Here is a 24,690-nt window from a genome sequence, read left to right as displayed (position 1 = left end):
ATGATGCATAGTGGTCTGTTAATTTAAGCCTGAACATCCCTTTTGTCCTGTTCATCCCCCCACCCTCTAGCTCTGACCCGTGCCATTCTTGGTTCCTCGAACATGGAGCTCTGGAAAGGAAGGACTGATACCGCCTGGCTGCAGATCAGAAGAGGATTCCAGCATAGAGGGAGAATTTAAAATATGAGAAAAGGAGAAATGATAGAAGTTTGGAGGAGTTTCAACAAAGAACCAAAGCAAAGGATTAGCTGTAGACAGGAAGACAGCATCTTGACAGTGACCTCCGGGAGGCACGGGTGAGACAGAACGCTGGGCTGCTGAGGACAGGCAGGGAAGACCAATAACCTTGCACCAATTGGGATTCAAATGGCTGAGTAGACAGAGAAGGGAGAAGGACTTGAAGACTATTAAAAGAATTTGGCCTAGTCTTATCCCTACATCCCTGGGGAAGGATGTGGGCCACAGAGGGATCTCCATGTTTCTATTATGAAAGAAGCCCACAATTCCAGATGACTAGAAACCTGCCTAAATCATATGGGCATCCAAACTTCTGTGCCTTGGGGCCTCCTGGAGTCTTTTTGGCCCACTACCATGACTAACAACACGGCTAGCAAATTCCCCAGAGGTTCACTGTCAGTTCCTGCTGCTGCCCTTTATTTCCTCCCTTCGCTCCCCCTAAGATGCTGATGAACAAAAATTGAAGATGCATCCCATACAGGTTCATTTTCTGTTTTTTTTACCTTGAGATGGAATCTCGCCCTGTCACCGGGGTGGAGTGCAGTGGCGTGATCACGGCTCACTGCAACATCCGCCTCTCAAGTTCAATGATTCTCCTGCCTCAGCTTCCCAAGTAGCTGGGATTACAGGCGCCCGCCACCACGCCCGGCTTATTTTTGTATTATTAGTAGAGACGGGGGTTTCACCATGTTGGCCAGGCTGATCTCGAACTCCTGACCTCAAGTGATCTGCCTGCCTTGGCCTCCCAAAGTGCTGGGATTACAGGCATGAGCCACCGTGCCCGGCCCATTTTTCTAATCTAGCTCATATCAGCCACAAAAAGTCATTGTCTCTAGAAACCCTACTTGAGTGTTCTTAACAGCTCTTGCTCTCTCAGAAACAGCTGGCATGACGGGAAAACCTCAGAGACAAAATTACATTATTTTTTTTCCCCCTTTGGACAAAGGGTTTTCCTCTGTTGCCCAGGCTGGAGTGCAGTGGCACAGTCATGGCTCACTGCAGCCTCAACCTCCTGGGCTCAAGCAATCTTCCCACCTCAGCCTCCTGAGTAGCTGGGACTACAGGCATGCACCACCACACCTGACTAATTTTTTAAATAATTATTTTTATTTCAATAGTTTTTTTTGGGGGGGGCTGGAGGCTCACACCTGTAATCCCAGCACTTTGGGAGGCCAAGGTGGGTGGATCATTTGAAGGTCAGGAATTCAAGGCCAGCCTGGCCAACATGGTGAAACCCCGTCTCTACTAAAAATACAAAAATTAGCCAGATGCGATGGCACATGCCTGTAATCCCAGCTACTTGGGGGGCAGAGGTGGGAGGATTGCCTGAGCCCAGGAAGTCAAGGCTGCAGTGACCTGAAATCATGCCGCTGCACTCCAACACAGGCAACAGAGTAAGACCCTGTCTCCAAAAAGAGGGAAAGGTTACAGGTGAATAAAACATTACCTACACAGGGTAAGAAACAGGGTGAAGCCAGCAAAACTACTGTGAATGCATTTGGGTAGTTTTTGCTCTTGGGCTGGGGTTTATTTTTCAGAACTACAAAACAAAAGCAGAAAGCAAATCCCTAAATACTAAGAAAAAATGAATCCAACTGTGTATCAAGTTGACAGCATAATCAGAGAAAAAAGTATTTTGATTTTAAAAACAGTATTTTCATTGTGAATCTCTAGTGGGATGTATTCTAAGAATAAAAATAATTGCAGGCCAGGCACGGTGGCTCAAGCCTGTAATCCCAGCACTTTGGGAGGCCGAGGCGGGTGGATCACGAGGTCAGGAGTTCAAGACCGGCCTGGCCACCACGGTGAAACCCCGTCTCTACTAAAAATACAAAAATTAGCCAGACATGGTGGCAGGCACCTGTAGTCCCAGCTACTCGGGAGGCTGAGGCAGGAGAATCACTTGAATCCTGGAGGCAGAGGCTGCAGTGGGCTGAGATTGCACCACTGTACTCCAGGCTGGGTGAGACAGAGTAAGACTCCATTTAAAAAATAAAATAAAAATAAAGGGATGATTAATGTCCCACCGAGGACGGAGCAGAATGGTGAGAGATTTTATCATGTTACTCAGAATGGTGCACAATTTAAAACTTACAAAGTGTTTATTTCTGTTATTTCATTTAATGTTTTCAAACCACGATTGACCAAGAGTAACTGAAACCAAGGAAAGCAAAACCACAAGTAAGGGGGGGTTTTCTGTACTATTCCATTTTGCCTGAGTCCTGAAATCCCAATAATAAAAGGTTTTTTTGTAAAGTAGTTGAAAGAAGGATAAAATGGTTGACTAAAATGAGATATTAAATCCCTCCGAATGAACTGAAGGCCTACACATGAAAAATGTTATAAAACTTAAATCAGTGGAGATGCAATCATCCCATGCTGGAAGAAATGCAAGTCAAAATACCAATGGGTAATTATCTTTTTCCTGATTTTAAAAAATATACATAACTTTTAACCCAGAAGTTGTTATGCTAAGAGTTTCTTAGAATAACCCAAACATTGTGCAAGACGTTATATTCAATAATACTGGATTAAATAAATGTTATAGCCATATAGTGGAATACTGTGCAGCAATTAAAATGATATATTTATTGACGTGAAAATGTTCAAGTGGAAAAGGAGTTATATAATTTATATAGTTCTGTATTTGTTAATAACAAGTTATATACAAACACAAGCCTGTGTATGTATTCACACACCCATGAAGGGGGAAGGCCAGGATATATACACCCTTTTCTTTTTTTTTTTTTGAGACGGAGTCTCAGGCTGGAGTGCAGTGGTATGCTCTCTGCTCACTGCAACCTCCGCCTCTTGGGCTGAAGCGATTCTCCTGCCTCAACCTCCCCAGTAGCTGGGATTACAGGCACCCACCACCACACTCAGCTAATTTTTGTATTTCTAGTACATATGGAGTGTCACCATGTTGGTCAGGCTGGTCTTGAACTCCTGACCTCAAGTCATTGGCCCAACTCAGCCTCCCAAAGTGCTGGGATTACATGTGTGAGCCACCGCACCTGGCCCAAATGTTAATGTTAAGAGGTATTAACTCTGGTTGGTGAATTTGCAGAATTAATATTCTTTACCTTATCAGTATTTTCTTTGAACACATATTACTGATATAATTAAATAAAAATCAAAGGAGACAAGGTGGTAGTGTGGGATCAGACTTTATGATCGCCATGAGGAGGGGGGTGTTCCTGGGAGGCTGTGGAAGGGGAGTGGTAAGGTTGCCCCGTGTGTTCTTAAAGTACATACTGCCAAGAACTCTCTCTCTGTTGCTTCTCCTGGCACTTTCCTAAGTGTATTCCATAAAATAGTTCCACGGGTGTCTCACAGAGAAGGGTTCAACGTCCCAACTTTTAGGAAATGCTAGGTTAAGACATAATTCGTTCATATCAAACTTCTTATGATGTTTGTTATGCATCCCCAAGAGGAAAGGACATGGTACACATATTCATTGGCCCACAGACCCTTTGCTTTATATCTTTAAAAAAAAAAAAAGGCTGGGCACGGTGGCTCACGCCTGTAATCCCAGCACCTTGGGAGGCCAAGGTGGGCAGATCATGAGGTCAGGAGATCAAGACATCCTGGCTAACACAGTGAAACCCCGTCTCCACTAAAAATACAAAAAAATTAGCTGGGTGAGGTGGCGGACGCCTGTAGTCCCAGCTACTTGGGAGGCTGAGGCAAGAGAATGGCGTGAACCCAGGAGGTGGAGCTTGCAGTGAGCTGGGATCGTGCCACTGCACTCCAGCCTGGGTGACAGAGCAAGACACCGTCTCAAAAAAAAAAAAAAAAAAAAAAAAATGGGGTCTTAACCTCTTGCCCAGGCTAGTCTCAAACTCCTGGGCTGAAGCGATTCTCCTGCCTCAGTGGACCCCAAAGTGCTGGGATTACAATTTTTTATACAAGTTACAAGACTTAACACATTTTAGGAAATGCCCATCTAAGGACCTAAAGTTTAAGGATTGTTTCCACCACATATTTCCATGTAGGGTCTCAAAGCTGCTAGCCTGTTTTCCTAGATTTAGATGGACTCATCTCAAAACAGCCTCACATTTATAATATATATGCTTTTTTGTTTTTGTTTTTTGGTCTCAAGCTTTATGGTTTTAAACAGAATTTGCATCTTGCGCTCAGGTCACTTAGAGCAGTATTTTCCTTCCCTGAATTATCTGTCCATTAGTGGGCAGAGAAATCAACTTGGTGGCACAACCTGAATTTTTAAAAAAACTGAAATAAAACTATCAGAGTATAGTAAGAATATGTATTACTTCACAAAAGTATATGTGAAATTTTTGTGTCCATATATAATCACACTGTGTGTGTAGTCACAACATAAAATACACTTATTCCTATGAGTTGCAATAAAAGAAAAGTGCAAGCCACTGAATTAAAGAGATGAACTGGTAAATAGATAAAATTAACACCTATTTTAATATATCCAAACCCCTTCCTTATATATATTAGGTAAATTAAAAGAAAAGAAATTATCAAAGCAGTAATACAGCCAGCTAGATTGCCAACTTACAAACGAGTAAAGTACCATAAGTTTTGTTTGAATATCAGATGCTTAGGAGTTTTTCTCAAAGAAACAGTTATAAAAGAGAATAGGTTCCCAATTAGTTCATAAAAGCCAATTTAAAGGATGTAGCTTAACTACAGTACTGAGGTTGTCACACACTTAACTTTCGGTCTCTTGCTTATTTATTCATATCTGAGGTTCACTGTTTCTACTAGGACACATTCTGCCCACACCCACACCTTGGTCCCCACATCGAGCAGCTGCTCACAGCAGGCAGACATCCGCTATCAGACATGATGTTCCCGAAGTTGTGCTTAGGATTTCAGAGGAGGAAAAGTTCAGAAGTTCTAATAGCCTTGGGTAACTGAGGTAGAATATGGGGCTCCCAAGAACATCTTCCATATGTCCCAAATCTGTTTGCCTCCCACTCCCATCCAGCTCTGTTCAAGGTCAAGCTTGGGAAAGATACTTGCTCTCAATGGTATATTTTAAAAATCAACACCAATTTTTAATAGACTATCTGCTAAAAGGGAATAATGGCTCACTGCATCTTTTCTCAGTCCAGTATAAAAAACACACTGGCGGGACAGGCGCAATGACTCAAGCCTGTAATCCCAGCACTTTGGGAGGCCGAGGCGGGCAGATCACTTGAGGTGGGGAGTTCAAGACCAGCCTGACCAACATGGAGAAACCCTGTCTATACTAAAAATATAAAATTAGCCGGGCATGGTGGTGCACGCCTGTAATCCCAGCTACACAGGAGGCTGAGGCAGGAGAATCACTTGAACCCGGGAGGCGGAGGTTGCAGTGAGTCAAGATTGTGCCACTGCACTCCAGCCTGGGCGACAAGAGTGAGACTCTGTCTCAAAAACAAAACAAAAAAAGAAAAACAAAACAAAACAAAAAAACAACACTGGCTTTAATGGTGGTAATTTGCTACTAATAAAACCAAGAGCTGTTTTTTCAACTGAACACTTAAACTTTTAGGTCCAAATAAACTGTTTGGCTCTAAAACACCTTACTACTAACAGGTTTCTTTATGCTAAGGGAGACATTCTCTAATGCCTAGAGAAGCATGGCCTGTGGTCTCTCACATTCAATTCAGGAACTCAGGGTCAAGCAGAAGGCCATGCTATAGAGTTCAACACTCTGCTCTTCCCAATTTCATTATGTCCTGGAAGTTTTAAGAGCCGTCCGGAAGAGTGTACGTTAATGGAAAGCTCAGTGAGAACTGCTCTTAAGAAGCCCCTCAAATAATACATTAAGCCCAGCATCATTCATGTGGGCAGAATACAAAATGCCATTCCTAACAGGACTTACCCAGCATGGAATCAATCTTAACCATGGTACCAAACTCTCAAGTGAAGTACGCTGATGCCCAGTGAAAGCCAGGTGTTTGGTATAATGCTGACCTAGTGACTTCTGGCCTTTTTGGCGGTGCTCATTGCCTGGTCCCAGTAGTCACTGGCACAATGCCAGGAGCCCAGGGAAAGGAGCAGGGGCTGCAGGAAGGAGGGAGGTGTAGCACAACCTGCTCCTACTTCAGTCATCACCCAACCACATGGCCTCTGGCCGACCATCAAGTAGGCCCAGCATTTTCAATCCACACCACAGGCCCATGTCCTAAACCAGGATTTTACAAGTCTCAGGGAACTGGCTGCAATAGCTATAACCAGTATACCTCTGGGACCAGCAGCCGGAGCACTCCAAATGGCAGGCATGTAGATTCATAGGTAACACATGCCCAATTTTTCCAGTTTTACCTCTTGCTTTTATGAACCAGAACAAGTTTGGGAGGTTGAAGTAGGGAGAGGGTTAGAAATCATTTCAGCATATACTTCTTTAGGTTCTGCCAGACAACCTTTTATTACATCAGAAAAGCAACACTAGGCACTAGATCCTGCAAAATACGTTCTGACCAACTCTAAACTTTCTGAAGTTATAACCACATCAGTAAGGTTTTTAATGAACAAAAGAGTTAAATACAAACTTTTATATGCAAAATAGATTATTGTATAACTGGCAACCTCAGAGCCAAGTACTAAATTTTCTTCCACAAATTTCAGTGGGGATGGAGTGGGGAGATGTCAGTCTTAATGAGTAGAAAACTTAATTTAGGCTTAATATATAGAAAACAAAAACTCTGAGGAAAAATAGCTTTAAATTGAATAGTATCTTTTGAATTAAACAGCTCAGGCCAGGCCCTACAGTTCTGAGGTTTATACTCAACCAGATCTGGGATGAAAATGAAGATTTAGGGTTTACAGTTACTTCAAATCCATGAATCCAGTTTCAAGACTAAGCCAAGTCACCTCATTTCCAGAAAGGGAAGTCTCTTTAAGATGACCACAACACATCTCTTCGGAAGATGCTTGGATCGTCAGAGTTCCTTGGGCACAGTTCCACCGTTCATGGCACTGTGCCAACGCTGTAGTGTCAGACTTCCTCTGAAAGGCAACGGGAGCCCTATTCCACAGCATTTCATTTCTCCCAGCATTTTTGAGCCTCAAAAAAACAAAAACAAAAAACAAAATCCCAAACCCTCCAGCTTCATGTTGGCAGTTACTGCTCCAGCTCCACTTCCTTCCGCCCCCAGTGAAAGTTCCCTCCTGGTCTTCAGCAGGGAGTGGCAGCTTAACATTCCTTTCAGAAATAAATAGTTCAAACAAGTAATTTAGAGCTAACTGTAAAAGAGCAGCAGCAAATGACCACTGCCCATTATATTTGCAAACGAGTGAGTGAAGGAATACGCTGAACAAACACACAGAAAACAAACAATTCACAGAGTAAATCCTGCATTTCCCACATTCATAGGGAAAAGAATCTCTTAAAAAAAAATAGTAGTTAGCGTTTGTTCTTGTGTGGGTTGAACAGTCCAAAGCTCTGAGCAGGCACAGCCTTACAAACAGGATTGCAAGCAGCCCTCTGCACCCCAAGTCAGGACTAGGGTGCAGTGAGAGGCCTTCATGCACTTTTGACAGCTCAGTACCTGTGAGATAACAGAAGTGATGCAGGGACTTTTTAACCCACAATGCATGAGGTATATGGAAATGTCTGTGAAAGAACCACCAGCAGCTGGAGGGACCAGGCAAAGTTTTCTCACAGCAACTGCTGATGAAGGATTTCCCACACCATCTTCTTCCGGAAGAGAGGCATCTGGTGCTGCAAAGAATCCCATAAACAATACACGCATTACATCATAATGTGCACAGCAGCCCAACCTTCAGGTGTAATCATGTCAATAAAGCAGGATGTCCATGTTCTTTTTCTAAACGTTGACATTTTTAGATCATGGAACATACTTATCAAACCATTAAAAGGCTGGGCGCAGTCCCAGCACTTTGGGAGGCCGAGGAGGGCAGATCACAAGGTCGGGAGATCAAAACCATTCTGGCTAACATGGTGAAACCTCGTCTGCGTTAAAAATACAAAAATTAGCCGGGCATGGTGGTACATGCAGGATGGTCTCGATCTCCTGACCTCATGATCCACCCGTCTCAGCCTCCCAAAGTGCTGGGATTACAGGCTTGAGCCACCGCGCCCGGCCTGAAAATGATTTTTAATGAGGTTGTCCTCAGTTGTAAAAAGGTTGAGAATCCACTGTTACAAATTCTCAAGAATTCCCAACATACTTGAGTTTCCAATCAAATGCAGAGCCATGGAGAATTAAACAAACAAAAGAGCAGAACAGAAAGGAAGAGCAGTATTCACAAGTTACATCTTAGACCTGTGACTTCAGTGCTCACAGGCCTGTTTTTCCCTTGCTATTAAATACTGGCATACCTCTTTATTTGGCTAGAAATAATAATACACAGGAACCAATGAATGCCAGAGTTCAGAGATTTGCAATTTGTGCCCATTGTGTACCAAAGACTAGGATAAACCTGAGGAGCAGATAAAATAACAAACCCTGATTCTGGCAGGGGTAGGACTAAAACCAAGATTTACAGCAATAAGAATAGCACAGCTACTACTATTTTTTTTTTGGGGGGGGGGGGGGGGGGGTTTTTTTTTTGGGGGGGAGATGGAGTTTCGCTCTTGTTGCCCCAGGCTGGAGTGCAATGGTGTGATCTCGACTCCCCACAACCTCCACCTCCTGGGTTCAAGCAATTCTCCTGCCTCAGCCTCCCTAGTAACTGGGATTACAGGCATGCGCCACCACGCCTGGCTAATTTTGTATTTTTAGTAGAGACAGGGTTTCTCCATGTTGGTCAGGCTGGTCTTGAACTCCTGACCTCAGCTGATCCACCTGCCTCAGTCTCCCAAAGTGCTGGGATTACAGGCATGAGCCCAGCTACTATTATTTATTTATTTTTGAGACAGAGTCTTGCTCTGTTGCCGAAACTGGAGTACACTGGCGTGACCTCGGCTCACTGCGACCTCTGCCTCCTGGGTTCAAGCGATTCTCCTGCCTCAGTCTCCTGAGTAGCTGGGATTATAGGTGTGCACCAGCACACCTGGCTAACTTTTGTGTTTTTAGTAGAGATGGGGTTTCACCGTGTTGGCCAGGCTGGTCTTGAACTCCTAACCTCAGGTGATCCGCCTGCCTCGGCCTCCCAAAGTGCTGGGAATATAGGTGTGAGCCACCACGCCTGGCCAGCTACTACTACTGAGAGCTGAACATGTGCCAGGCACTGGCCAAGTGCCTTATCTTGCTTAGTAACAAGTAAATGAACGAGGAGGGTCTTCACTCACCTGAGTAAATGTGATAGGTTTGTCCCTAGAAATATAATCTGCATATTTACAAGTAAACATTCCACAATCACTCCCATTCAACTGTTGAGGAATCTCCTAAAATTACAAAGAAAAAAGAAGGGAGGAAAGGGTAAAACATCATTAAATACAAATCCCTTGGACTTTTTCTAAATATTGCTGTAAACAATATAATACAGGTAAATACTAAATCAGGTATTACCTAAACACACTGTCATATACAAAAACCACAATTATCCTTACTCTATGTGGTATAAAACATAGATCATAGCAAGGGAAAAACAGGCCTTGTGAGAACTGAAGCCACAGGTCTAAGATGTAACTTGTGAATACTGCTTTTCCTTTCTGTTCTGTTCTTGTGTCTAATTCTCCATGGTTCTGCATTTGATTGGAAACCCAGACTATGAGATGGAGAGCGTGACCCCATAGGAAAATGTTTTCAGAAAAGAAAAAAACAAAGTGAAAGCTCCATATCTCAGCTCCCATTCAAAGAAACCAAATTGAAAGGAGGTTTACTACCGGGGATGCTAGTCAGAATTATTTCAGAAGCATTTATTAATTTTAGAAAGGGCCAAGTGTGGTCAATCAGAAATGTAACTTCTCTAGCTAAGAAAATAAGACTACTGCTTTGGACCCCTACAGCTTCAAGGCAGACAGAGAGAAGTTCCTGGATAGGAACCAATCAGGATCTTGCTTTGACGGATCAGTTATGCCCTAAGGCAAAAACAAGACTTGCTACAAGCAGCACTAAGAGCATAATAAGCCAAAGGTGGTGGATTCTAAACCCACTGAGCCCACACCTTCTCCAGGCCTGTGTTGCCCTAACCTTGGCGGTTCCTGACACACTCTGGCTGTCAGTCACAAGTAGCACAAGTTAGTAAGAATATGGGAGAGGCCGCTTCCACTGCTGGAAAACACACTAGATGACAAAAGCTCAATTTTTATTCAAAGAAATGAAGTTAATTATGATTTTTAAAGTTTGCTTAAATACATACCATCCATACATACGCAGATACCTCACACTTTTCTTTTAAGCCTAGCATCTCTCACAGAATGGACAAAACTACAGACTACAATATACAAAGAAAGGCAATTTGCTTTCTTTATTCCATTTCCCATACCAGAACACAGGATTCATCCTAACAGACTCTTGCTTACATGTGTGCTCTCCTTAGGAAATCTCAAAGCTTATCCTTCAAATTTTCTTTTCTTTTTTTTTTTTTTTGAGACAGTCTCGCTCTGTTGCCCAGGCTGGAGTGCAGTGGCGCGATCTCCACTCACTGCAACCTCTGCCTGCCGGGTTTAACTGATTCTCCTGCCTCAGCCTCCTGAATAGCTAGGATTATAAGCATGCGCCACCAGACTCAGTTGATTTTTAGTGGTGACAAGGCTTTGCCATGTTGGCCAGGCTGGTCTCAAATTCCTGACCTCAGGTGATCTGCACACCTTGGCCTCCCAAAGTGCTGGGATTACAGGTGTTAGCCACCGCACCCAGCCCAAATTTTTCAGTTTAGAAATTAAAATGCTTTTTTTGGAATGGGATCCTAAGATTTAAATAAACAAACTCCCAAATTTTGGAAAAGAAATGTAAACTTTCATTAGCATCAACAGGGAAATTAGCCAACTTGAATTTATTGGGTTTTTTTCCCAATTCTGTGAGAGATATGCAAGCATATGGTTAACATTACATTTGGTGCAAGAAGATGAAAGCGAAGCAACCATCTTAGTTAAATTAATTGCTAAAGATTTAGAAGCAGATCATTCTTAAGATGTATACTCTGGCCAGGCATAGTGGCTCACACCTGTAATCCCAGCACTTTGTTTTGGGAGGCCAGGAGTTTGAGACTAGCCTGGGCAACAAAGCAAGATCCCGTCTCTACAAAAAAGAAAGAAAGAAAGAAAGAAAAAGATGTGTACTTTAAAAGTATGCAGGGAGGGAGGAAGGGCGGGAAGGGAGCCAAATCTGAATAATATACTATTAGTAAATGCAACAAAGTATGTCAAATATAGATGATTGTCACTCACATGTGGTTTCATGCTGTAATGGGTCCACTCTAAAAGATTGAGATCACTATTTCTTTTGGTCTTACTTTCATCCTGTAAATACTGACTAAAAAGCAAAACAAAGAAGGAATACAACAATAAATCCTAACAGAAACTAACCATTATGGTTACAAAGGGCTTTGTGATGTTAAACAGATATGCCATTCTCAAATCCATATTCATTAGCTTTTTAAAAACGTGACTGCTTTCTGGATTTTTTTTTTTAGATGGAGTCTCGCTCTGTCGCCCAGGCTGGAGTGCAGTGGCACGATCTCGGCTCACTGCAACCTGTGCCTCCCAGGTTCACGCCATTCTCCTGCCTTAGCCTTCCAAGTAGCTGGGACCACAGGCACCTACCACCACGCCCTGCTAATTTTTTGTATTTTTTTTAGTAGAGACGGGGTTTCGCCATGTTAGCCAGGATGCTCTCGATCTCCTGAACCTGTGATCCCGCCTGCCTCAGCCTCCCAAAGTGGCTTTCTGGATTTTTAATTTAATTTGGGGAGGTCTGCTTATAAAAATTGTACATGCTTGTTTTTTTTTTTTTTTTTTTGAGACGGAGTCTTGCTCTGTCGTCCAGGCTGGAGTGCAGTGGCTGGATCTCAGCTCACTGCAAGCTCCGCCTCCCGGGTTCACGCCATTCTCCTGCCTCAGCCTCCCGAGTAGCTGGGACCACAGGCGCCCGCCACCTCGCCCGGCTAATTTTTTGTATTTTTAGTAGAGACGGGGTTTCACCGTGTTAGCCAGGATGGTCTCGATCTCCTGACCTCGTGATCCGCCCGTCTCGGCCTCCCAAAGTGCTGGGATTACAGGCTTGAGCCACCGCGCCCGGCCCATGCTTGTTTTTAAAAGTTGAAATATATATCAGGTTGATAAGCATTAGATGCCCCCACTAAAATTAAGATATAAAAAATAACATAGGCCTGGTGCAGTGGCTCATGCCTGTAAATCAACACTTTGGGAGGCCGAGGCGGAAGGATCACCTGAGGCCAGGAGTTTGAGACCAGCCTGACCAACATGGAGAAACCCCGTCTCTACTAAAAATACAAAATTAGCCAGGCATGGTGGCACATGCCTTTAATCCCAGCTACTTGGGAGGCTGAGGCAGGAGAATTGCTTGAACCCAGGAGGTGGAGGTTGTGGTGAGTCGAGATCATGCCACTGCACTCTAGCCTGGGCAGCAAGAGTGAAACTCCGTCTCAATAAATAAATAAATAAATAAATAAGATAAAAAGCCAAAGACCACCGGGCACAGTGGCTCACGCCTGTAATCCCAGCATTTTGGGAGGCTGGGGCGGGCAGATCACCTGAGGTTGGGAGTTCAAGACCAGCCTGACCAACATGGAGAAACCCTGTCTCTACTAAAAATTCAGAAATTAGCTGGGCATAGTGACGGAGACTGTACTCCCAGCTTCTTGGCAGGCTGAGGCACAAGCATCACTTGAACCCAGGAGGCGGAGGTTGCAGTGAGCTGAGACTGCACCACTGCACGGGGTGACACAGTGAGACTCCATCTCAAAAAAAAAAAAAAAAACAACAGCATGAATGTAATAAAATATGAGTTTTCAAATCCTATTATAAGCAACACATCAAACTATACTGTATGATCCCAGTAAGAACATTTCTATACATGGGATAATATATGTATATGTATGAACGCAAATGTATGTGTGCACAATTTATACACATCTTACAAAGAAAAGACTAGAAGAGAATCATTTTATAAACAATTTGGTATATCTTATGATTTTTAGAATTGTCTTCTCTATACTTTTATTCAAGATAAACAACTATAAATAAAATAACCTTTTATACTAAACAATATTGAATTATTGTTAGCAACAACTTTTCTTCACAAGATTAATTTGTCCTTAGTAAAAGTTAAAAGAAGGAACTTCATTGCTTCTAGTGAGCAGAAAAGGAAAAATGGACCCATCTTACTGATGCATTTTCTCACTTAACTCATGTCACTACTTTACCTAGCTAAGAAGTAGCTATGCTTTAAAGACCGGTTTCTATTATAGCAATTACTATTTGGAACAGTCCCCTGAAACCACACACTTTAAACATCGCCCCTGGGTTCTGAGATAAACTCAACTCTCATGGAAAGCATAAAGATATGAGTGGGCTTAAGAATTTAGAGGACTAACACTCCCCAACTAACAGCTCCTTAGAACATTCAGAATAATGTATCAATCCCAAAGAAATCTAATGCAAATCACAGGATTCTAATAAGATCTATTTTACATCATAATACATGACAAACTTGTTTTCAGTGATGCTACTAAACATGTTTTCTCAGTTGCAATCAGCTATTATTTTTAGACCAAAAAAAAATAAAATGCATTCTAAGTCCTGAAATAGCCTTAACTATACATTAGACTACCATCCACACAGCTTCCTAGGATGAGATAGAAGAGAGATCACCTCAACAGGGGGTAGTGAGGTTTTCAACCTTTACTTACAGGAGAATCTCACAGATCCTGTGGCCCTTTTGTCCCATAGAATCCAGGTATTTAAGACACTTTTTTCTTAGGTCTATCACCTATAATGGAAAAAGATAACATCCAGAAACATCTTAAATGTAAGAGGAGTGAGAATTTTACTTCCAAAAATAAAAGCATCTTTTAAAAACTACATGTAACAATATAAATGGATTTCTAAGATACATAAAAAATGTATTATGTATCTTAGAAATACAGGGCCAGGCATGGTGGCTCACACCTGTAATCCCAGCACTTTGGGAGGCCGAGGCAGGCAGATCATGAGGTCAGGAGTTTGAGACCAGCCTGACCAACATGGTGAAACCCTGTCTCTACTGAAAAATACAAAAATTAGTCGGGTGTGGTGGCACGCGCCTGTAATCCTAGCTGCTCAGGAGGCTGAGGCAGGAGAATCACTTGAATCTGGAAGGCAGAGGTTTCTGCGAGCCAAGATTGTGCTACTGTACTCTAGCCTGGGTTACAGCGAGACTATCTCAAAAAAAAAAGAAAAGAAAAACAATATCCACTTATATTGGTACATGTATTAAAATTTTTTTTAGTTAAAATATATCTTATGTAACTTTAGTAAAAAAGTGTATTTTAAGTTAAAAAATTAGTGGTCCTCTCAGAGTGATGAGACTTTTTTTTTTTTTTGCTTTCTTTATATCTGTATCTTTCCTTCTTTCCTTCTCTTCTTCCTTTCTTTCTCTCTCTCTCTTTTTTTTTTTTTTTTTTGAGACAAGATCTCACTTTGACACCCAGGCTGGAGTGCAGTGGTGTGATTACAGCTCACTGCAGCCTTGACCTCCTGGGCTCAGGGAATCTTCCACCTCAGCCTTCCAAGTAGCTGGGACCATAGGTGTGCACCACCATGCCCAGCAAATTTTTAAATTTGTATATAGACAGAGTCTTTCCATGTTGCCCAGGCTGGTCTCAAACTCTTGGGCTCAAGCAACCCCTCCTGCCTCGGCCTCCCAAAGTCTGGGATTATAGGCATGAGCCACCACACCTGGCCTTATAAGTGCATTTTTCTACAATAAACCTGTACTATCTTGTAAACAAAACTAAATAAATATAATAACCCTTATGTGTACTAAGACTCTTTCCTATTAAAAATGAAAGCTCCTCGCCCAGGTAAGGTGGCTCACACCTATGATCTCAGCACTTTGGGAGGCTGAGGTGGCGGATCACGAGGTCTGGAGTTCAAGACCAGTCTGACCAACATGGTGAAACTCCGTCTCTACTGAAAATACAAAAATTAGCCAGGTACGGTGGCCCACACCTGTAATCCCAGCTACCGACGTAGGAGAATCGCTTGAACCCAGGAGGCGGAGGCTGCAGTGAGCTGAGACTGCGCCCTTGCACTCCAGCCTGGGAGGCAGAGCAAGACTCCATCTCAAAAAATAAATAAAATAAATAAATAAATAAATAAGAAAGCTCCTCAAGTTCAAGGACTTTGTCTTCTAGGTTTCTAAGTTGTTCAACTCAAGAACTAAAAAGGAGGCCCGGTGCGGTGGCTCACCCATCATTTTGAGAGGCTGAGGTGGGAGGACTGCTTAAAGCCAGGAGCTCGAGACTAGCTTGGGCAAAAAAAAACAAGACTCTGTCTCTACAAATTAAAAATGAATTTAAAAAAATCAGCCAGGCATAGTGGTGCACATCTGTAGTCCCAGCTACCTGGGAGGCTAAAGTGAGAGGATCACTTGTGCCTAGGAGGTGAGGTTACAGTGAGCTATGGTTGTGCCACTATACTCCAGCTTGGGTGGCAGAATAAGACCCTGTCTCTAAAATAAAATTTAAAAAAAAAGAAAAGAAAAGAAAAAAAGGCCAGGCATGGTGGCTCACACCTGTAATACCAGCACTTTGAAAACTGAGGCAGGAGAACCACTTGAGGCCAGGCGTTGGATACCAACCAGGGCAACATAGCAAGACTCCATCTTGCCAAATAAGTAAATAAATAAAATTAGCCAAGCATGGTGGACCATGCCTGTAGTCCTAGTCACTCAGGAGGCTGAGGCAGGAGGACCACCTAAGTCCAGGACTTCCAGGCTGCAATGAGCTATGATCACACCAATTCTCTCCAGCCTGGGTAACACAGCAAGACCTAGTCTCTAATTTTAAAAAATAGTAAAATAAACATAAAATTTTTTAAAAATAAATAAATAAGAACTAAAAGGGTTGGGTGAAGGAGGAGACATTAAAAAAATAAAAAATAAAAGAGACTCTGCAGAGCATGCTTATAATATATTCTACTGGCCTTTATACACAGGGCAGAAAAGGGCAGCATTATTTTAAAAAATGGTCTTTATCCAAAGTCCAACAATTAACCATTAACCCTCTTTACTCACCACCAGGCTCCAATGTACCTTCCGATGAATAGGCACCAGAATAATTTCTTGTTCAAAGAGATTTACCCCTTTGGTCCATCGTTTCACTGCTTGGTAACCCCCAGACTTTAATTTAGGATAGAAGAAAGTACTAAATACATGAAGTGCTGGATAGCCTTGCTTTCTATTTCTTTCCACCAGAAGATTCATGTAAAAATTAATGACCTACAAAATACCAAGGGAGCAAAAGCTGGAACATGGCAAATATATTATCAAAATTAAATTTCTACCTGAATAAGGATGAATTCAAAGGTAAGGTACTAAAGAAGGGGATAAAAGGACTCTCTATAGTAGAAGACAGGGAAAAAAGTGATCAGTGCAAAATGGAACACATGAAAATGGAATGAAACTGTACTTTTAAGGCATGTGAGTAACACTTAACGGCCAGAAGATGGAATCCAGGAAGAAAGTCTGTGCAATAATGAAAAGATCTACATAACTGTAACACAGCAAAAAAATGCAGAAATATTAACAGTAAGTGAATTTTACTACATATAAATTAGACTTCAATTTTAAAATATAAACTGGAAGGACATACACTAAAATATTAACATTTTATTTATCTTTGAGTGGTGGTACTTTTGAACAGTAATATTTTTTACTTTTCCTGTATTTTCCAAATGTTCTACAATAAACAAATTACATTATAATGTAAAACAAAACATTCCTGTTTTCAAAGAATGTGTTTATAAGTAACTAGTCATAGGGGATTTCCCTCAAAGAGAGAAGATGCAGGGGCTAAACAGTTCGGGAAAGAACCCACCAGAAAATTGTCAAAGAACTTAAGAGTTAGCTTCTGCTAAATGTATTAAGGATACAAGATGACAAGTTAGGCAAAATTTTTCAGCTATCACTCAAATAAAGAAAAATACATACAGTATATAGTAATCAATATATCCCTTTATTACTCAAAAAATAAAACAGGCCAGGCGTGGTGCCTCACTCCTGTAATCCCAGCACTTTGGGAGGCCAAGGCGGGCAGATCACCTGAGGTCCAGAGTTTGAGACTAGCCTGACCAACATGGAGAAACCCTGTCTCTCCTAAAAATGCAAAATTAGCCGGGCGTGGTGGTACATGCCTGTAATCCCAGCTACTTGGGAGGCTGAGGTAGGAGAATCGCTTGAACCCAGGAGGTGGAGGTTGCATGGAGCCGAGATTGCACCATTGCACTCCAGCCTGGACAACCAGAGCGAAACTCTGTCTCAAAAACAAAAAACAAAAACAAAAAAACAGCTACTATAAGAATCCACCTAAAATACAGTATCACTTGCTGCTTCCTCCCATTCATCAGCTGTATCCAGGGTTTATTGAAGACCAGTAAATGAAGTGGTGGATGCAATAAAGTACAGACGCAGAAAAGGGAAACACACTGGTAATTAAAGGCAGAAAATCAGAACTACCCATCTTTTTAAGATTTAAGATGTTTTTGTTTTAATTATAACTAAGAGTTGCTTTACCAACCCCTTATAACTGGGTAGAAGTCACTTTGATTATAGATAGTAAATAAATAGTTAAACTTAATGATGGCCAAAAGGGGGAGGGAATACAACTTACTTCATCATTGAGCCAGTGATAGTTCTTTAATGTCTGAATATCTCCTCGAGTAATTCGCAATTTGAAAGCACAACTTAGGATTTCATCCTGTGGGCCATGGCCTAGGGCATTACTGATTTCCTTTTCCATGTCCTGAATTAGAAAGTCCAGAAGTTGTTATTTTAATATAGAACCCATTATCAGTTATTGAAAACTCTGAGACTGAAAAAAAGTTTTTCATCTCGGCAACCACCTGACTCTTGAGAAAAATATACTATCAAAGACATACTAAACTATAATACGAAAACATTTTTTTCTTATTTTTTAGTAATAGAGATGGGGCCTCATTATATTGCCCAAGTTGGTTGCAAACTCCTGGGCTCAAGCAATACCTGCCTTGGCCTCCCAAAGTGCTGAGATTATAGGCATGAGCCACCACAGCAACCCTGAAAATATTTTAACTTGTAACTACAAAGCAATCTTACTAATACAACAAAATGCTGGTTCACTTATTAGCTTGTGGAAACAATAATAATAATATTTACATCTAAAGTATGGTCTCAATTATCCTACTACTATGTATTAACCACTATGAGCCAAACATGGTGTTAGATACTTGAAGCACATCATTAATCCATATTAGTGGGGAAGATATTATTTTATCTTCCCCACTAATATGGATTTTATAGAGAAGAAAACTGAGAATTTATTTTACATATTCAAAGTCATATAATTATTAAAAGGTAGAACAAAGATTTGAACCCAGGTGTGTCTAATTTCCTGGCCTTTGCTCCCTTCATAATACTAAAATCCTGATTTCCACTTTAAACTTTTATTTTTTTTTTGAGACAGAGTCTCACTTTGTCACCCAAGCTGGAGCGCAGTTGCATGATCTCACCTCACTGCAACCTCTGCCTCCCAGGTTCATGCGATTTTTGTGCCTCTGTCTCCTGATTAGCTGGAATTATAGGCACGCACCACCATGCCAGCTATTTTTTTTGTATTTTTAGTAAAGACGAGGTTTCACCATGTTGACCAGGCTGGTCTTGAACTCCTGACCTCAAGTGATCTGCCTGCCTCAGCCTCCCAAAGTGCTGGGATTACAGGCGTGAGCCACCGCACCCATTCTTTCCTTTAAACTTTTAAAACATCAAAATAGGCTGGGTGCGGTGGCTCACGCCTGTAATCCCAGCACTTTGGGAAGCCAAGACGGGTGGATCATGAGGTCAGCCTGGCCAGCATGGTGAAACTACGTCTCTACTAAAAAGACAAAAATTAGCTGGGCATGGTGGCACGCACCTATAGTCCCAGCTACTCAGGAGGCTGAGGCAGAAGAATCACTTGAACCTGGGAGGCAGAGGTTGCAGTAAGCTGAGATCATCCCGCTGCACTCCAGCCCGGCGACAGAACGAGACTCCATCTTAGAAATAAGTAAATAAAACGTCAAAATAAGATTAGGACATCTAAGGGGTTATACCATCCTTTTTGACATGAAGAGAATAAGCAAACAGGCCGAAACTTGGAAACCAGGCAGCAATCTAGCAATTGACTCCTTATGGAATAAATGGCTTCATCATACTAAAGAATTGTGCAGATAAATGCATTATTTAAGATATAAAACTAAATCCATTAACCCAATAGAAATTATTTTCCTCTAGGCCCGGGGCAGGGACTCGCGCCTATAATCTCAGCACGTTGGCAAGCTGAGGTGGGTAAATCACCTAAGGTCAGGAGTTCGAGACCTGCCTGGCCAACACAGTGAAACCCAGTCTCTACTAAAAATACAAAAATTAGCTGGGCGTGGTGGCAGGTGCCTGTAATCCCAGCTACTTGGGAGGCTGAGCCAGGAGAATCACCTGAACCCAGGAAGCAGAGGTTGCAGTGAGCCAAGATCGCGCCATTGCACTCCAGCCTGGGCAACAAGAGTGAAACTCCATCTCAAAAAAAAAAAAAAGAAATTATTTTCTTCCAAATATATGCTTCCTCCCCCTGCACATAGCTTCACTATTTTATGGATCTCTCTCTCCACCTGCATGCCCAATATAACAGTAAGTATTCAAGAGATTTGCCTACTAGGCCAGCATTGTAGAGGAAGCCAAGATGTGGGCACATCTTTAAAATAAGAATTTTAACTACCTTCATTCTTTATGTTCTGTAAGTTTTTACTATTTTCAAATGCAATAATCAGCAAAAGGGGCATTTTAGTAAACTATAATCACTTTTTTAAAAAATGCAATGAACTTATTCCTAATGCCAAACCCATACTATATAACTCAACATATTTGAAGGTTAGAATTTACAAAGAATCTGTTGTATTCCAAGATATGACATGGTTGTGTTGACTCACATTTGCTAAATATCAATCTGATCCCTTAGGCCACTAATGATCATGACTCACTAAAGATCAGTGTAGTCAAAGTGAATAAACAGCCTATGGACCTGATTTGTTTTCATACATTCATCCCTAGTCTGGAGAAAGTCCTCAAAACAAAATATGCAAGTTTAGAATAACTGAGGTTATTTAAGGACATGCCTCTTTAGGATCAATACAAAGAACAATACCTCTGTAAGTTCAAGGAGATCGTCCGTTCTTCTGTCCCTCTCTTTGCCTGAGCAATTCTTTTCCTTTGTCTCAATTGACACTTTCCTCCTGAGTAAGCCATTGCTTCCACTGCCCAGGCGGAGTCGGGCCGACACTTCTTCTGATAGGTCGGGCTCCAGTTGGTATCCCCTCCTCTGATCAAAAAAGTATCTAAATTCTACTGACATGTTTGATACTTGCAAATATAAACACGGATTACACATGAAATATAAAACTGCCACTAATGTGAAAGAAAAGAGAATTAGCAAATCCCCCAAGTGAGTAGATTTACCATATCTGTCTGTCCCTGCAAGGGGGAACAAAAAAAGCTACAGACCTAGGCCTCACAGGACCCTCCGTTACAACCATGAAACAGAACACTCACCACCTTCCCTGGAAATAGCAAGAAAAGTATTTTCAGTTCTCCTATCACAATTAAAAACAGTATGTTTAAAAGATATTATGAAAGTTTTAAACAGCAAAAAATATGACCCACAATCCCATCACTCAGAATAAATCCCTACTATCTTTACTGTAACTAAACTTGGTTCTAGTTCATCCTTGTAAAAAGTCATTTTATATGACAGAAAATGCACAAAACATTAACATACCACTTACTTCATTTTTGTAAAATGAACACCTATATAACCACAATTGTGGTAAACAAATAGAATTCTGCCAGCACCCCAGAACATATCATCTCTTTCCAGAGATGTATGACTTTTAAGAAATTCTCCCTAAGAAGCCATAAAATGGCTTGGTTGGTAATGTGTTGGTATGGAGGCAGGTTGGTCTCTCATAAACAAAGGTGGCTACTGTAGAGGCAAAACTCCAACAACTCAGAAGGCAGAAAAAAGCTGTGTATTTTCAATGTTTCCTGTTGCTTTGCTGCCTCTTTTTTTTTTTTTTTTGGAGACAGAGTCTTACTCTGTCACCCAAGCTGGAGTGCAGTGGTGTGATCACAGCTCACTGCAGCCTTGACCTCCTGGGCTCAAGTGATCCTCCCACCTTAGCTTCCCCAGTAGCTGGGACTACAGATGTGCCACCATGCCTGGCTAATTTTTAAATGTTTTTGTGGAGACAGTCTCACTGTGTTGCCCAGGCTGGTCTCAAACTCCTGGGCTCAAGTGATCCTTCTGCCTTGGCCTCCCAAAGTTCTGGTATTACAGGTATGAGCCACTGTGCCTGGCTGGCTTGCTGCTTTTTTAAAGAAAAACAACAGAATTAACAATCAAAGTAATACATATATATATATATATGCTTTTTCTTGCTTTTCATGGGCACTAAAACATAAGTTATGTAAGAACACAGATATCAAATGTAACGGGGATTTTCACTTACACTTTCATTTTCAAATCTGATTCCGATCATCTTCTCCGTATCAGAAATTTTCCCCTTTGAACACCTAAGGAAACAAATTGAGAGATGACAGACTTCTGCTAGATGACTTACATCCTAGTTTTAGAAATAAGATTTCATAATTTGTAAATAAAAATTGCCTTGAGTTTATACAATACTCTAAATCAAGAGTCGACAAACTTTTCTGAAAAGGAACAGACAGTATTTTAGGCTTTGCAGGTTTTATGGTCTTGGGCACGTGGCAACTCTGCCACTGTAATTTAAAAGCAGCCATAGATAGTATGTAAATGAATTCACATGTTCCAATAGAAATTTACTATACAAAAATAGGTAAGTAGACCAGATTTGGCCCATGGGCCATAGTTTACAAACTCTGCTATAAACCATCATCCCAAAATCCTAAAGCATGCAGAGCTGCCTTTACTGTTCCTATCCTAAAAACACTGATCACTAGACATCCCCACACCAACCAAACTCCCATCTAAGAAGCACGTGTTTCTCCCAACCCCTGATGCCTGAGAGATAAAGGGTACCCCCCAACCCGCCAGGCTAGGGTGGGCATCTGACATAAGAGATAGCTACCTATCTACCCAAATATGCTGACCAACTACCAGAATTCAAGAGAGTTCACAGTTCCTCAGAACTGCTTACTCATAAATACGGCTTAGAAAGTAAGAAAATATATATTAAAAGAAAGTGTAGAATGAACTGAATGTACGTACCTCTTTTCACTTCTCAATGAACATAGAGGTCCCCTTGTTTCAACAAGTCTATCTGTGAGGACGGTAAAGATTAAATGTTTCCTTCATTAATGAATAATATAGTTGGAATTTCAGCTTACAGTTTCCACAACGTCAAGACATTCCACTACATTGAAATGCTACAGTGGGCCGGGCACGGTGGCTCAAGCCTGTAATCCCAGCACTTTGGGAGGCCGAGACGGGCGGATCACGAAGTCAGGAGATCGAGACCATCCTGGCTAACACGGTGAAACCCCATCTCTACTAAAAAAATACAAAAAAACTAGCCAGGCGATGTGGCGGGCACCTGTAGTCCCAGTTACTCGGGAGGCTGAGGCAGGAGAATGGCGTAAACCTGGGAGGCGGAGCTTGCAGTGAGCCGAGATCGCGCCACTGCACTCCAGCCTGGGTGACACAGCGAGATTCTGTCTCAAAAACAAAACAAAAAAAAAAAAAAAATGCTACAGTGAATTCCAAAGACACTAGCCTCCCTATACACTAAGTTGCCTAAAAAAATGCATACATATCTTTGCTGTTTAAATATAATCTTTACTATAAACTGAGTGATATCTGCTCATTTGGTAAGCTGTCATTTAGTGGACAGTAAGTGGAGAAATATAATGTAATTGTTATATAAGGAATATAATAAAATTTCAGCTCACAGAAGAGTTGCTACTATCTAGCAGCTTAAGGATAATAATCCAGAGCCATGTTATGAATCTACTTCACCTTGAAACAGCTGTTCTACTAAACTCTAGATAAGCTAAGTAATTGCACTAAACTCTAGATTGCTAAGATAAGCACAGCATTGACTAGATAAGCCCCAGTCAATGCTGTGAGGCTTTTTTTTTTTTTTTTTGAGACAATGTCTCACTGTCACCCAGGCTGGAGTACAGTGGTGTGATCTTGGCTCACTGCAACATCCACCTCCCAGGTTCAGGTGATTCTACTGCCTCAGCCTCCCAAGTAGCTGGGATTACAGGCAAGTGCCACCATGCATGGCTAATTTTTGTATTTTTAGTAGAGATGGGGTTTTACCATGTTGTCCAAGCTGGTCTTGAACTCCTGACCTCAGGTGATCCACCTGCCTTGGCCTCCCAAAGTGCTGGGATTACAGGCGTGAGCCACCACGCCTGGCCCAACGCCGTGAAATTTGACAGTATTTTGGTACACCATCTACACTTGAATGTCAATTTTCTACCTCATATGAACACTGTAACATGAAATAAGGTCAATATACTAAGACAAGGCTAAATCTAGGAACTCACATTGTTTTGGAACAAACTGAGTTGTTTTGACTCCGTGATTTTGCTCTTCCCCCCAGCCTTTGGTCTTTAATGTGTCCATCTGACTTCTTTGAGAACTTAGAAACACAAAAAGCGAGGGAGATCAGATACAAAAGCAAAGTGTATCATTAATATGCATTATCTCTGTCCAGCAAGCTTCTCCAAATAGGGGTGATTGACTACCCAATTATATCAAATTACAACAGAAAGGAAACAACTACATGGGACTAGGATAAAAGGAGTCTAATCCTGATTCTAATAATATTTCAGCCAAGTTACCTGAATTCCAGTTTCTCTATTTGTAAAATCAGAGGTTCTGAATCCCCAGTGACGCATTAACCGAAAAATCTCAGTGTGACAAAACTCAGATTAAAAGATAAAAAACTTTTTAAGCTATGTATTTAAATCGATCCTGAAACAATACATTAAAAGCAAGAACTTGGCCGGGCGTGGTGGCTCACGCCTATAATTCCAGCACTTTGGGAGGCGGAGGCAGGCGGATCACGAGGTCAGGAGTTCAAGACCAGCCTGACCAACATGCTGAAACCCCGTCTCTACTAAAAACAAACAAAAAAAATTAGCTGGGCATGGTGGCACGCGCCTGTAATCCCAGCTACTCAGGAGGCTGAGGCAGGAGAATTGCTTGAACCCGAGAGGCAGAGGTTGCAGTGAGCAGAGATGGAGCCACTGCACTCCAGCCTGGGTGACAGAGGGAGACCCCATCTCAAAAAATTAAAATTTTAAAAATTTAAAAAATAGAAAAAAATAAAAGCAAGAACTCTTTTTTTTTTTTTTTTTTTTT

At 41.7% G+C, this 24,690-nt stretch overlaps 1 protein-coding gene across 1 annotated transcript in view; it reads right to left on the bottom strand.

Moving 5' to 3' along the window:
• Positions 1–6,603: 6,603 nt before the first annotated feature.
• Positions 6,604–24,690, bottom strand: part of SENP2 (SUMO specific peptidase 2) — a 45,924-nt gene continuing 27,837 nt past the window's right edge. Inside the window, exons 5-14 of the mRNA XM_017866395.1 lie at positions 23,871–23,965; positions 22,585–22,636; positions 21,845–21,908; positions 20,485–20,658; positions 17,944–18,075; positions 16,350–16,553; positions 13,984–14,063; positions 11,501–11,585; positions 9,458–9,553; positions 6,604–7,924 (exon numbers count right to left, since the gene is read on the bottom strand). Of these exons, the coding sequence (XP_017721884.1) occupies positions 7,862–7,924; positions 9,458–9,553; positions 11,501–11,585; positions 13,984–14,063; positions 16,350–16,553; positions 17,944–18,075; positions 20,485–20,658; positions 21,845–21,908; positions 22,585–22,636; positions 23,871–23,965 (1,045 nt within the window). The 3' untranslated portion in view covers positions 6,604–7,861. The remainder of the gene's footprint in view (positions 7,925–9,457; positions 9,554–11,500; positions 11,586–13,983; positions 14,064–16,349; positions 16,554–17,943; positions 18,076–20,484; positions 20,659–21,844; positions 21,909–22,584; positions 22,637–23,870; positions 23,966–24,690) is intronic.

Source organism: Rhinopithecus bieti, unplaced genomic scaffold (assembly GCF_001698545.2).
Source record: "Rhinopithecus bieti isolate Rb0 unplaced genomic scaffold, ASM169854v2 scaffold_2432, whole genome shotgun sequence".
Classification (NCBI taxonomy): Eukaryota; Metazoa; Chordata; class Mammalia; order Primates; family Cercopithecidae; genus Rhinopithecus; species Rhinopithecus bieti.
Note: the sequence above shows the minus strand (reverse complement) of the source record. Positions and strands in the feature narration are given on the sequence as shown.